At 40.8% G+C, this 13,498-nt stretch overlaps 1 protein-coding gene across 4 annotated transcripts in view; it reads left to right on the top strand.

Moving 5' to 3' along the window:
* The window catches only part of HSPBAP1 (HSPB1 associated protein 1), a 38,702-nt gene extending 25,872 nt beyond the window's left edge, over positions 1-12,830 (top strand). For 3 of the 4 annotated variants that reach the window (XM_057430121.1, XM_057430119.1, XM_057430123.1), the window contains exons 5-8: positions 1,160-1,331; positions 8,948-9,031; positions 11,902-12,012; positions 12,222-12,830. In XM_057430121.1, coding sequence (XP_057286104.1) covers positions 1,160-1,331; positions 8,948-9,031; positions 11,902-12,012; positions 12,222-12,779 — 925 coding nt within the window. In that variant the 3' untranslated portion in view covers positions 12,780-12,830. The remainder of the gene's footprint in view (positions 1-1,159; positions 1,332-8,947; positions 9,032-11,901; positions 12,013-12,221) is intronic. The other variant, XM_057430122.1, reaches the window with a different exon arrangement.
* Positions 12,831-13,498: the final 668 nt, after the last annotated feature.

Genomic DNA, 13,498 nt, shown 5'->3' with positions numbered 1-13,498 from the left:
ATGATATTGCTAGAGTCTAAAACAAATAGGAATGCTGACAAATTTTCCAACTGTGCTGTAAAGTGCTGCCTTTTCCATTGCTTAGTGCATGGGTCACTGTTGTACTGATTGTCTGGCACCTCTTAAATGTAATAAATTCTCTTTGTGTATTCTTTTCTGGTTATTTCCATCACCTAATGTACTGCCATATAAAACTTCTATTTCTAAATAACATATGTACCTGCTAAGATATTTCATTTATAGTACCCATAAAACTAGCACCACCAGTTCTGGCATATATTCTTTTTTCTGTCTTTGATCTGGTCCATGTACATGAATTAGAGACATGAGCTCCTGAGAACAAGGTCAATGTCTCAGGTCTGCTTGATCTTGCACTGCAGCGTGTTGACCCATTTCTTTGGGTATACAGAGAGCAACCTGGAACACAAGTGTTCTCAGGAGCAGAATGGCTGTGTCCTGCTCCATCTGAGGATTTAGTCATGCTAGTAAGTTCTAACACCCAGTGGCCCACACAAGCCACGTTTTCATCTTGTGTTACTGATAACACAAAAAACCACAGGTGTTTCAGGATGCTTATGTGTATGGATGTCTTTTTTATTTATGCCATCTTTGGCACAGGGACATCAGGGTGAGTTTTACTAAGAATGAAGGTTTTGTGACTGACAGCCAAGTAAGTACTGCAGGTGATGAATAGGAGACAGAAGATCATGTTGATATCCCTTTACAGTTGCCACCCTCATGGGTACACCAGCTATTAATTCAGTGAGAGAAAGTATGTTGTCTCTAACAAAACCACTTCCTCTGGTTTATAGAGCAATTTTTAATGCTCTGAGCATCTGTAAATGCTGTGTGTGGCTCCATAAAAGGGAGGAAGGAAGAACCAGATGGGAGAGCTTTTTTTTTTTTACATTTTATTTTATCTGCCTTTTAAAAATAATTGGTGAGAAGCTGTAAATCTTTTCAGTTAAAAAATTAAAAAGTGGAATGTTTTAAAAACACTTTTAGAAGACAGCCTGTAAGCACTGCCTGTGTTCTCACTGCGTAGGAGATTCACGCAGTGAGGCAGATTTATGTTTTATTGAAAGCCTTGCTACTGCCTTTAGTTCTTTGCTGTAACTGACATGCACTGAATACATTTTTATCTTCTGTCTATTTTCAGGAAGAGATGGCACCTCTTCCCACCTGGTGACACCAGTTTCCTTTATCCCACCAGGATCCCTTATGAGGAATCCAGCGTATTCAGCAAAGTCAGCGTTACCAATCCTGATCTGAAACGCTTTCCCAAGTTTAGGAACACAACAGCCCATGTTGTTACACTAAGTCCAGGACAGGTACCATTCACATATGAGCTTTACATTACTTTAAAGATTATAGCAAATTATTTAACTGGCAAATTAAGAGCTAGGGGATCTTAACAAATAGGCTGTGGAACTTCCCTATCCCTACATTCTGCACTTAGGCTTGATAGATTTCTCTCAGCATGGGAACTTTCCTTGCTCACAGATACTTTGCTAGCCCTTTTTGTACAAAAACTGCAAACATTTGGAGAGTTACTTCAGTCAGCTGCCCAATTCCATCACACTTCTTGCAGTTACCTCTAATTTGTCTGCTTTAAAACTTTCCTGAACAGTGCTCAGCCTGTCTACTCTGAAACCAATATGTTTCATAAAATGTGTTTGATTAATAAGTGTGTAGAGCCAGCAGAGGAACTCATGTTTTGATAGTGAATAACCTTCACCAGGGAACATTGGCCCAACTTGTTGCTTTAATAATAACACAGTGCTGTAATGATGATACTTGCATTTACAGTGCACACCATCCAAAGGTTTCATGGTGTGGGGGTGCAAATATATTATTAATGCTGTTTTACTGAGAAAGTTCAGTTATAAGTGCACTTACAACTGAAGTTACAAGTGTGGCTTATAGCCACAGCAGCAGTATGAGAGTAGGGCTCAGGACTCTTAATTCCTAGTCTCCAGCTGTAAATAGTGTCGTTCTTTATTTAATCAACATGGTTGGTATTTGGAGTCTGAATTACCCTTTTTCATTTGTTCAGCAGTGGATGTCCTTGCAACACACTCCGGCACATCTCAAACTGTCAGGCCTTTCCAAAAGAATTTTGCAGTGTTCATTGCTCTGAACACTGAAGACAGTGGAGTTGCCACTTCTAGAGCCTTTTCAGTGTTCTCTTACCAGATGTTTTCACCTTTTTTGACCTGCCATCTCAGAGACTTGTGCAAGTGTTCCCTTGCCCCTAGCTGGCAAACCCAGCTGCCTTTGACAATTTAAAAAATGGATTTTACTAATCCAGTTCATTTTGAGGAGGCAGAGTGAGGAGCACCCCTGTGAACTGCTGAGATAGCACATTGGAGCAGGATAGTAGTTTTCAACAAGAGGATCATGCCTATCAACTGGCAAGAGTATGCTCTTCTGCTGTTGCAGTGGCAAATAGGAAATCTGTGATCAACTTTTATTGTTTGCCCTACGTTAGCTCCTAGTCATACTTCCTCAAGCAGATAGTTAGTTTCACATTCTGCACTTTGTAAAGTTGCGGTGTTCAATAATTTAAAGCAAAAAGAACAAATTTTTACAATTGATAAAAATGCCACATCCGTTAAGCACTGCATTATCCATGATCCCCAGCACTATTTCAATTTGTAATCTCATTTGGAATGATCAAGTATGGTAGCAAACCTTTAATATTATCTTAATTTTAATTAGGCTTAAAACAATTACATATTAATCTTGCTAGGAATAAAAATCTTGAGCCAGCTCAGTAATACAACTTGCCTGCATTGCCATGAAGGAGTTGCTGTGTGGATTTCTGGGGAGAAAGTAATACAGAAGCAATGATGGAGTAGTGATGTATTACCTTCATCCATTTTATCAGTTCCTTTTGGGTTTTCCAGCATCACATCCAGAAACTTACAGGGCAGATGTCTGGGGAAGATGTCTGGGGACTGCTTCCATTTGATGGAGAGGAAAGGAATGGCATAGAACTGCTTTGTTAACAGGGAAAAGGATCCCTAAATAATAGCAGTCTTGATACGTGCTTAGCAGTGGGTTTCATGTAGAATTAATACAATCACTACAGAATATGCAGCCAGCCTTATTTTGTAATAATACATAGTATCTACATTCCTTCCCAGAGGGTATACAAAATTTTTTTTTATTAGATATTATAACAATAAGGGGTTGAAAAACTAAGACAAAGGTTTTCTTACGTATTCAGGAGAGTGTGTGTATGGCAAGTGAAGCTTTGAATATCAAAAACTTAATGTGTCTAATGCCACCTTCTGGTCACTGTTTGCTGCAAGCCATTTTTCTGTACACATTTAAGGCTTTAAAGCACAATTTCTTCATATGAGACTGTACCAATGCACAACGTGAACTTCAGTTGCATTCTTTGTGCCCTTCACTGTATTGTTCAGAGGTCAATCTCTGCTATGAATTTTGGTAGTTGGCTGAGACTTTAGGTTTTGTAAGATTTCATCCTGTACTTAACCAGTGTCTGCCAGCTGTGTTTCCACAGAAGCCTTAATGCAGCTTCTGGTTATACATTAATGACCTGGTCTCAGTACAAATTATGATAACATTTAGATATCTAACTTGCTGAAATAGCTAGCCAAGTAGTTCAAGGGTTTGTGGATATAGTCTTGTTCAGCTGCAAAGTTACAAGCTCAAGTTGTAACACACAAATGTAGGGGCTCCTTATAAAAACTTGCAGCTGCTTACCTCTGTGGTTATTAGAAGGCTGAGTGGTAATCATGGAACAGGAGGTGGATTTGTACTCACTGTCTATTTTTAGTAAGACCTTGATTGCTCTCACAAATAGACAAATAAATACTGCTTGAAATGCTGCAAATGGGGCAAAACTTGTCTATTCTAGTATCTTCCACCTCACACTCTGGGACAAGTGTTAAGAGAGCTTAGGATCTGCCACCTTCAACTTAAACCCTGTCCAGGACAGATGTCCTGTCTGCCATCAGTGGGAGGAACCTGGCACCTCTACATGGGGATTCATTCTCTCTGTCTTACACAATTACAGGCCTGCAGGAACATTCATCCCATCTTGTCTTTCAGCATGGGCTATAAAAGGAGCACGTAGATGCTTAACTTTTTTGATGATTAAAAGTAGGAAAAATTCGTACCACCTGAAAAGGCTACAAAAAAAAAAAACCACCCTGAGATGTTATACAAATACAAAATGATTGATCATTCTTTCCTCTGCCCGATGTCTCACCAGCTTCTTGCTTCCTTCCTGCTCGTTAATGTAATTGCTCTTAATCCATCTTCCTCTTAATCCATGTAACTAGACAATGGTAAAAAGACTAGAAAGCACATCCCAGCTTGTCTGAAGATGGACAAATAAGGCTCCACACATTTACCCTCTTAGTGGAGAGCAACCAGCTTGTACACTGGGTTTCCATGAGCAGTGCCATTCACTCTGACGCTGCCCCAGGCAGGAAGGGTATTGCACACCAGGACCCATGCTGTTACAGACAGCACTCAGCTGCCCTGCTGCCTGCTCTCTTTCTTCCTGGCCTTGTGTTCCAGGTGCAGCCTGGAGCCAGAGGAGTTGCAGCACAGTTCTATACACGAGAGGTGCAAGGAAAGGCCTAACTGAGCTAGCCTTGGAGGCATACCGAGTCCAAGAAAGATGCTCCTTTCCGGCCTTGAAAAACATTGTCACTGTATGGGGGAAAAAATACTTTAAAAAAAAGATCAGCATTACAGTTTGCTTGCTTCTGAAAGTCTATAAACAAATGCATCTCAGTCTGTGCCCATGACTACAGTTATCACTAAGTTCCTGCATACAGCTGCAAGGTTTCCTCTTCCTGTGCTCCTGCTGTGGTACCTAACACACCATGGGATCCTGCTCAGCAGCCAGGGCTCTCAGTAACTCAGGAAGAGCTCTCACTTCCAACCTGAGCAAGCAGAAATAAATCTTTGTAAGTCAGGGAGGGGTTTTCATATGTGCCACCTTTAAAACAAATGCGTGAGAACTTCAGATTGGGCTTAAAGTGCGGAACAATGTGAAAAAACAAGAAAAATATAACTGGTACTGAAAAATGTGTTGTAGTAAGTCAGGAAATGTAATAATTCAAACTTCTGAAAAGGCAATGAAATGTTCCATCTACAAGTATACAAAATACTTTTTACAAGGGTTTGCAGTGAAAAATTACTTTTATTGGAGAAGAATTTAAGTGATTTGCAGCATCATACGCAGTAGATGTTTGATAATTCTGTTTCAGTGAAGGAAGACAGAATAGAGCTCTGTATTGTCCCACATGAAAATTCCCACATGGCCCCAAGTCACTCCATAGAGAAAGAAGAGAGCCCAGCTCAAGCTCTAGACACCGAAACTATTGTGTCCATCACAGAAGAGGCAGAAAGGTCCAGGAGCTGAATTTACACTAGAGTTGCTGATGAAAACAGCCTTCAGCCTGAAACACACATGGAGAACCCCACAAGTGCCCAAAAAGTCAAACAAACCAAAGGTGAAAGCTGCCAGTTCCCAAGTCTACTTTTCCATCTCTTCCCTAAGCTTCCTTAAGTCCCTCACCTGTGTCCCTATGGACAGACACATCATGGTAACAGCCACATTCCCTTTCTGCTCACCATGCTTTTCCCCAGCCTGTGCCTGTGTTTCTGATGTCAATAGCCCTTGGTGCACTGTTTCAGCACATAGGAAGACACCAGCTCAGGAGGGAGGAGAGAGCAGGGAGGAGGGAGGGTAAGCAGCACCTTCCTAGCACCAGGGCAGCCAGACACCAGCTGGGACCTGGCATAGGCTGGGGTAGCAGTACCTTCACACTCCTCATGTGGTGCTCCCCACAGAGTTGACTACACATTTATTTATTTGTTTTATTCTTCATTTCCAGGGTTGCAATCAGCTCTGGGACTTGTTTGTGTCCCCCCACACCCCCCATCTTTTTGTTCCCATTATGCTGGCATTCTGGCATCCTTTTCTTCCTGATTTACCCAAATATCTTTTTTCTAATGAGCAGAAATTTCTTGGTATAGTATTTCACAGGGTATGCTCTCTTTTTGAAGCAATTCCACCTTTGCCCTACCTTTGCACTGTATCGAGTTAATCATGTCCATTGAGAATTTAAACGTGTTCTGTTCTCTGCACTGTACAAATCTTCAGCATTGCTTCACTTGCTCTCCCAACTGTTCTATTGGTTTCTTTGCTCCCATTACAGACCAGAATTTCATTTTATCTTTTCTGGGGTTTCTGTCCTGCTTTGACTTCATTTGCTAGATTTGCCTATCACTAGCCTAAATATTAAAATTATCTGGTTGGTTGCCATTTAGATCAGTATCTTCCCAGCCCACAAAGCCAGATATATTCTGTAGAAAGCAGGCTAACACGAGATTATCTCTTGGCTTGGAATACTTCTTGATTTTGCACTTCACATTTTCCCTGTAAAATATTTGCTATGTTTTTGTGTACCCGTGTGTTATTTCACTGTGGTTTAATTTCACATTTGCTATTGAAATGTAGTTTCAAATGTAGCTAATTCTGTGTCCCATATTCATAAACAAATGGAAGTCTGCTTTATTTTATTGTGGAGTTGATAGTTGTTTGGGGATTTTTTGCTTCTAGTTTGCAAAGCTAGAAGAATACTAGTTCGTAAGGGTAGAATAATCCTACTCCTCTCTTTGCTGGGTTTTTTCTTTTGTCTTTTGTTAGTTCTGCTGCTCTCCTTGCCAGCTGGATTTTTTGCTTTTAATTACTTTTTTTTTGTCTATTTCTTCATCTTCCTTAAAGATTCAGCCCTGAGTATTTTCAAATATCATTTTTTTTGCTGCTATAAATCTTTATTTTGTCAAGCATGAGCTTGCCCAAAAATAAAAGAGGGAGAGCAAGGGTCTTTATGGTACCCGTTTTGTCTCTTTGAGCCACAGCTGTGTAGCTCTCCTATAAAGTGCACTAGCAAACAGTGCCAGATGCTGAAATGCACAACTTTGCAGTTATTACCCTTAATCTGCTGGCAAGTAAAACCTCATTGGTCTCTTCAAAGACGAAGTTCCTTCACTTCGGTTTGAAAAGACTGGACTAGTTGGGGGGGAACATATTTTCCTCCTAGTTACACCTCCTCTTTCCAAATCAGTCCTGTCTCTGTTTTGCATTTGAGTCATGTTGAGCCAGCACATTCCATACCTAATTTCCATCTTGATTTTCCAGGCAGACCCTCTTACTGAAACATTTTTACACTTGCCTTAATTTGCTTCTTGGTTTTGTTCCCTTACTACATACTCCTTCTGCACCATACCCTAATTCACTAGTGCCTTCATCCACTTCTTCAGCATGTTGCAAGTTCACTCTTCCTACACAAGTCTCACAGGAAGGACCTCGTTGTTGTAAACAGATACTTACTCCAGAAGCTAAGACACCTTCTGCTGTATAGCAAAGTTTTCCAGGCTTCATCATTACATCCTATCATTTGGAGGGCACCCAGATTCTTTAACAGAGTCTAGTGTAAGATCCCCCTATGGAACAGAGGAGTGGGAGGGCAGGGGAAGGTTTGTATGATTTGGTAGTCAATGAAATGTGGGCAAACACTAACAAATAAACTCACTGTAACTAATGCAGCTGCACTTGAAAGTGTAGGTTTCTGTGCTAAAAGCACCACTCAAACTTGTTTAGTGTAAAAAATGTGTTTTGGCTTCAGTCTGTGTAGGGTTTTGTCCACTTTTAGATGTCAGGAATAACCAATTTGTGATATTTTTCAACTAACGGCCCTCTGCAGACTGACTTCCTTCTCTTCTCTGTATGCTGTACTGGATTAAAGTATGATTTCCAAATGTTTTTGACCTTTAGAGAGCTAATGCGGGTTTTGTTTGACTTAAATTGAAACCTGTGGAGCTTCAATGTGGAATTCAACAAAATGTGGAGAACATTTTGTCCTCTGGCCCAAAAACGACTTTGTTCTGACTGTCCTATAAGTAACTGTTTACGGGACTAGGCCACAGTTACTGTTCCCTACACAGACATTTTCATTAGTGTTTTGATATAATGAAGCACAGGGCTATGTAGGAAGCAGAACATTCTTTTAAATAATTTGTGTCTACCAAGAAAAAGAATTGTCTGCAATTCAGATACTGATCATTGCTTTACTTTCCCCGTTCTGAAGGGTATATTTTTATCTGTGTCTGACCATTTATATTCCTTGTCAAAAACAATCTTTTATGCTTTACTTGATAGTTCTATGTTAATCTAATGTTCAGTAATCTGTAAAGCTTGCCCTATATCATCAAAACAACATTAACGTCTTTATGCCATAAAAGCCATGGGTTAGAATCAATTTTATGTCACAGCTATCATCCCTGTTGTAAAGTTGTAAAGCTTTCCTCTAAACTAGATTGTCATGGTTCCTGGGACACCCTCTTTTAAAAGCCTGTCTGCTAAAAGTGGCAAGTTTAATACTGGTGATTATTTACAGAATTAAAGCTCTGTATCATGAGTCACCTAGATGAGCATTAGGATACCTAGTTTTGGGAGAAGCCAGCTGGCAGTCCTTCCACAACTGTGAAGTCTGCTCAATTGGAGAGTCTACAGAATACTGCTTGGCTGAGACTTTCTCTAAAGCCCTGCTCTACTGCTATACCAGCTGCACTCCCTTCATACAGCCAGACCTTGCTTACCTAGAGCAGTTACAAGGTTACAGTCCTGCTTCACATGAGAAGGAGTTTAGATCAGAGCTAATTCTGGATCATGTCCACGTCTTACACAATAGTATTGATACAATGGGAGGAGAGAGGGGGTTGAGAAAAGGCTCTTTAGAGGAAAGAAATAAAGATCACCTCCTACCCCACCCTTATTCCTTGCCTCATTCTGCCTCTGCATCCCACATCACCTTAAATAAACCACCTTATATAAACCACCTTTCTTTCTTCAAGTTTCTGCTAGTATCTAATGCAATGTCTCTATTTCCAGGTCTTGCTTGTTCCAAGGCATTGGTGGCACTATGTGGAATCCATTGATCCCATCACGATCAGCATAAACTCTTGGATTGAACTGGTATTTTCCTTTTTATGTCATGGTGATGTAGCACTTCCATGTCTACATGGACATTTGTCCCTTGCCTGCCAGGTTCAGCCCTATTGTGTGTTCTGTATGCAGAGGTTGGGGAGGAAAGTGCCCTTATGGATACAGCTTTTCCTGAAGAACTATTGAAGGTTCAGAATCTGAAGCCCTGGTTCAGCAGAAATCACATGCAAGTTTACCTCAGTCAGGCAAACAACTAAACACAAGCTAAACTTTTCATGTCCAATTTCTTATAGGCTAACTAGCTTTGTGCTGAATAGGGGACAACAAAACAGCAACCACCTCAAGCACCTGCTTACATGCAAAGCTAAATTAGAATTTAAATTGGATTAATTTGATAGGAAGGGGGTGGCAGAGCACTTCTAAATTTTAATTTCTTGGTAATAGTTTTGATTTGCCTGGAGTTGGATTTTCTCAAGTATTTCATTAATTTTCTTTTCTCCAGGCTTTGAGTTTTCTTGCTCATGTTAAACCAGTATGTATGGAATGGTTCCAGGGGTACCAGAGTAGTTTGGGTTGGGTGGTACATTTAAAGGTCATCTAGTCCAAGCCCCCTGCAGGGACATCTCAATGCTCCAGAAAGTGTTCTGATTCATGTTACTTTATCATGAATCCTAGCTTAATATAAATGAAAATAAAGACCCTTTGAAATAGATTGTGAAAGCTGCCTCACTAAAATACATAGTGTTTTCCCCCTTTCCCTTCCTCCCTCTCTCCTTACCTTTTTAAAACCTTTATTAGATTGGAAATCTACATGGAGATGAAGACCCCATAATACATTTCTCATACCAGCATCCAACCAAGCAGTTGCAGAGCAGGGGAGCTTGCTTGGGTGTTTCCCTTATGAAGAAATTTTCCACATGAGACTATGTACTTAGAAAGAACAGCGGGCCCCAGCCCAAACCAAGCTCTCACATAGCCCTAACTGTAGTCAGGCAGTGTCTAGTACCAGAGAAAGACCTTGATGTCAACACACGCACTTGTACCCTAAGCTGTGCCTCATGAATTGTCCCCCTCTGGAGGAGCACGTCAGGGTTGGATCAGTTGTGCTAGGCTGGTTAGCTCCCAGGTGGCTGGGTGGTGCTTTAGCTACAGCATTCCTAGCTGTTCTTATGTGCTGCAAGAAAAAAGAATGAAATAGTGGAGCTAAAACTCCATGGCCTTTCTTATCATAAAGGTCCTGGAGAATTCACTAAGACCCTGTTTGATGACAGCTAAAGCGTGTAGTGGTGTGCCAAAAACAGGAGTGTTTGCTGGATCTTGCTGATGAGTGACACGCACACTTGCCTTCCCTAAGTATCAAAAGCTGCCATAAGCAAGTGTTACTTTTGCAACCCAGATGAAAGTTCCTTATAGAAATTGTCCCTATAGCTGTTGGCGTTCAAACAGCACTGTCTGGTATTAGGCAATCCAGCTATAATAATAAAATACAACATGGATGCTAAAAGACAATACTGAGAACATTTCTATTACCAAATCAAGCAGTTCTTGCTTGCAGCTGTTACCAGCTGCTTTCACATTGACAGATGTGAATCATGCCAGCATTTATAGTCCTAGTGAAACCATTAATTATATTGGCAAGACTTTAGAAGTTTAATTTGCTTTCAGTTGGATGTGAGCTACTCAAAGTATTCCTTGCTTCCTAACATACTCTCATGCAATTACAACCCTGTTATTCGGCAGACCAGGATGAATACCAAGAATGCAACACCTTAAGTAATTTCCACATGATACCAAACTCCGTTTGGGGAATTTGTTATATGAGGCCATTAACAAGTCAGGCATCCAAAGCGATTAAATGAATGCTAAGAGCACGTCCTCCTGCTTCTACCCCAAATTCTGCTCAGGGTTCCAGGATGAATTGCTGCCTTCAGCACTCATACTAGCAACATGTATGGTGTGCTTGCGGTGTTCCCCAAAGTCACAGTTCAGAGCTGACAGGGTTACATGTTTCCTCCAAAACTCATATGCCTTAGCATCTTAAAGCAAATTTATGTTTCCACTCCTTGGCACTTGTCTTTGAAATGGCTAAACCACCAATACAATCATAGAATAGTTAGAAAGTCTTCTTACCTCCTTCCACATACCCTTCCCTTCCACATACAAAAAAAAAATCCTCAGTTAAGTGGGAAAGAAAGCTAAAAACAGATCATAGAAACTTTTGTCCCGCTATCCCAAACTAGCTGGTATCCAGCTGCCTGAGGGAATAATGCAGGAAGTGAATGCCTGAAACAAAGACTCAGTTACTTTGTTTTCAGTTTTGCAGGAGAGCTTTCAGAGAAAACGTTTTCCTTCTGCTGAACTGCAGCAGTGTGTCAGCTGCTGTTACATGATAAAATATTTCCTTAAGACTCACTTTTGTGCCTCTATAGCCCCTAGATAGTTGCTGCCTTGCTGTAATATCCTGCGTGTTTTAAGTACTTAAATTAGACATAATATGTATGTAGATAAAATTTCCTATGTGCTTCCCTGGTTCTTCCAGTCCTGAACAGCTATATAAATGCATACGTTAATTGCTAACTTTGCATTGTAATTTCAAGCACCAGATTCAATTAACAGAACATTAATAAAAGGAAAGATTATATACACAACTAGAATCTATTTTTTGCAAATCCTTATGCAGATGAGTAGTCACACCAAAGCCTGTGCTGCTACCCATGTGGGTGCAGTACACAAGTAGGAGCATTGCAAATCTGAAGTCTTTCACTGACTTTGCATACATGAGTAGGGCTTTCAAACCAAGCCTATAATTTACTTTTTCCCAAGATCTTCCCAAGAGCCAGCTTTGTGGAGAAACTCAAGTGCTAACGTGTCTCCAAACACTTTCTCTTCCCTTGAGGCAGGATGCAGATCATGAAGCCCGTGTAGAAGAAGCGATAACTCGAATGCTGGTGTGTGCCCTAAAATCAGCAGAAAATCCCAGTGATGGAGATCCCTGGCTAAATCCCACAGAGGTAAGCCCTCTCTTGCTCCCATTATAGCAGCGATAACAGAGAGTTACTGACATTTTGCTTAGCTTCCCCTGAGTCTTTCTGCTGCCTGAGAAAAAGAATTTTAAATTCCTTCCCTTCATGTAGCAAAAGTAATTCATGGACGATAATCACGCAACACTGAATTGAAACACATCTCCTTTTAACTGAGTGTATCCTGGGTGTTATTTTAGGTTGAGGCAACATCCCATGAAATCAATCTTCAATACCTGAATAAAGCAGTATCTGCATATTTCAAGTGTCAAAAAGCAAGTGAATCAGAGCAGCCATGTTCCAGCAGCAGTGATGCAGAGCAAAGGACAATTGCCTCGTGCAAAAGGAAGAAAAGGGAAGTTGGCTGTGAACCAGAGGGCTGCAGATTATTAACCCATGAGTTTGGCTTTTCAACATTTAAAGCAGAAAATCTGCACAAAATACCTTTTGGGCCTCATCTTATTCAAGTTTTACCACAGTCTCAAGAAACAAGCTCCATAGGTGCAGTTGCAGTTGAAAGTGACAGTAGAGAGCTTCTCCATGAAAATGAAGGAGGACATTTTGGAAAATTACACTGCACAAGGAAGCAACTGGCAATGAGTAATGACTGTGAAACGGCTGCACATCAAATGGGTTCAGACGGCAGTCCAAATGCCTCGCAAACAGCCCTTTCTACCACTGATTTGCTAGACTGTTTAGTTAATCCGCATGTCATCAATTTAGTGGCTCGGCTGCTGTTGGAGAGAACAAGAGTTTAATGCTGAAGTGCTTTATCATTTCTGAAATAAAGAAATCAGATGGCAGCCTTATTCTGGGTGTTTAAGCTCTGTAGTAATTGAATGTTTCATTTCAAATATCTTTTAGGTACAGATACAATTAATGGTTAAGCGGCAGATGAAGTTGTGCTGAAAGAAGAGCAACTGGTTAATGATAGCTGGGAAGAGAAAGATGTGTTTAGTCAGAGAGCTCCTCAGTGTTAGGAACAAAACAGAACATACACAGTTGTACTCCTCACTTTACTATGTGGATGGGATCGTTAAAGTGCTCTACAGCTCTGAGTATGGCTTAACAATAGAAGAGAGTACTGGAACACGGTTACGTAGCAGAGGGGGACTAAAGAGTAGGAGAAGACAGACTGACTTAACTGCAGACTGCAGCCCGTGACCACATTTAAAGCAAAACAGTCAATAAGTGATTGGTTGATCACATTAAAAACAAGTTCAAATAAACCCAGCCTCAGCCAAGAGACAGTGCACTCACTGACGCATTTACTTCCGCCCCTTCCACAAAACAGCTTCAGCTTTGTCACAAAGCTGCAGGATGGAATGAGACAAAAGGTCTTAGCAAGAAAGTGATCTCCAGCTGTGTTCAGAAACGCTTGAAGCTGAGATTAGGAAGCCATTGGGAAGTTACTGTTCTGGTTCATTTAAAGCCAGATGAGCGCAGTTCCTTGTCTCTAAGGAACAAGACAAAGCAG

The sequence above is a fragment of the Pezoporus wallicus genome, unplaced genomic scaffold (genome assembly GCF_028554395.1).
Source record: "Pezoporus wallicus isolate ANWC-B61680 ecotype Strahan unplaced genomic scaffold, APGP_CSIRO_Pwel_v1 contig_5261, whole genome shotgun sequence".
Classification (NCBI taxonomy): Eukaryota; Metazoa; Chordata; class Aves; order Psittaciformes; family Psittacidae; genus Pezoporus; species Pezoporus wallicus.
Note: the sequence above shows the minus strand (reverse complement) of the source record. Positions and strands in the feature narration are given on the sequence as shown.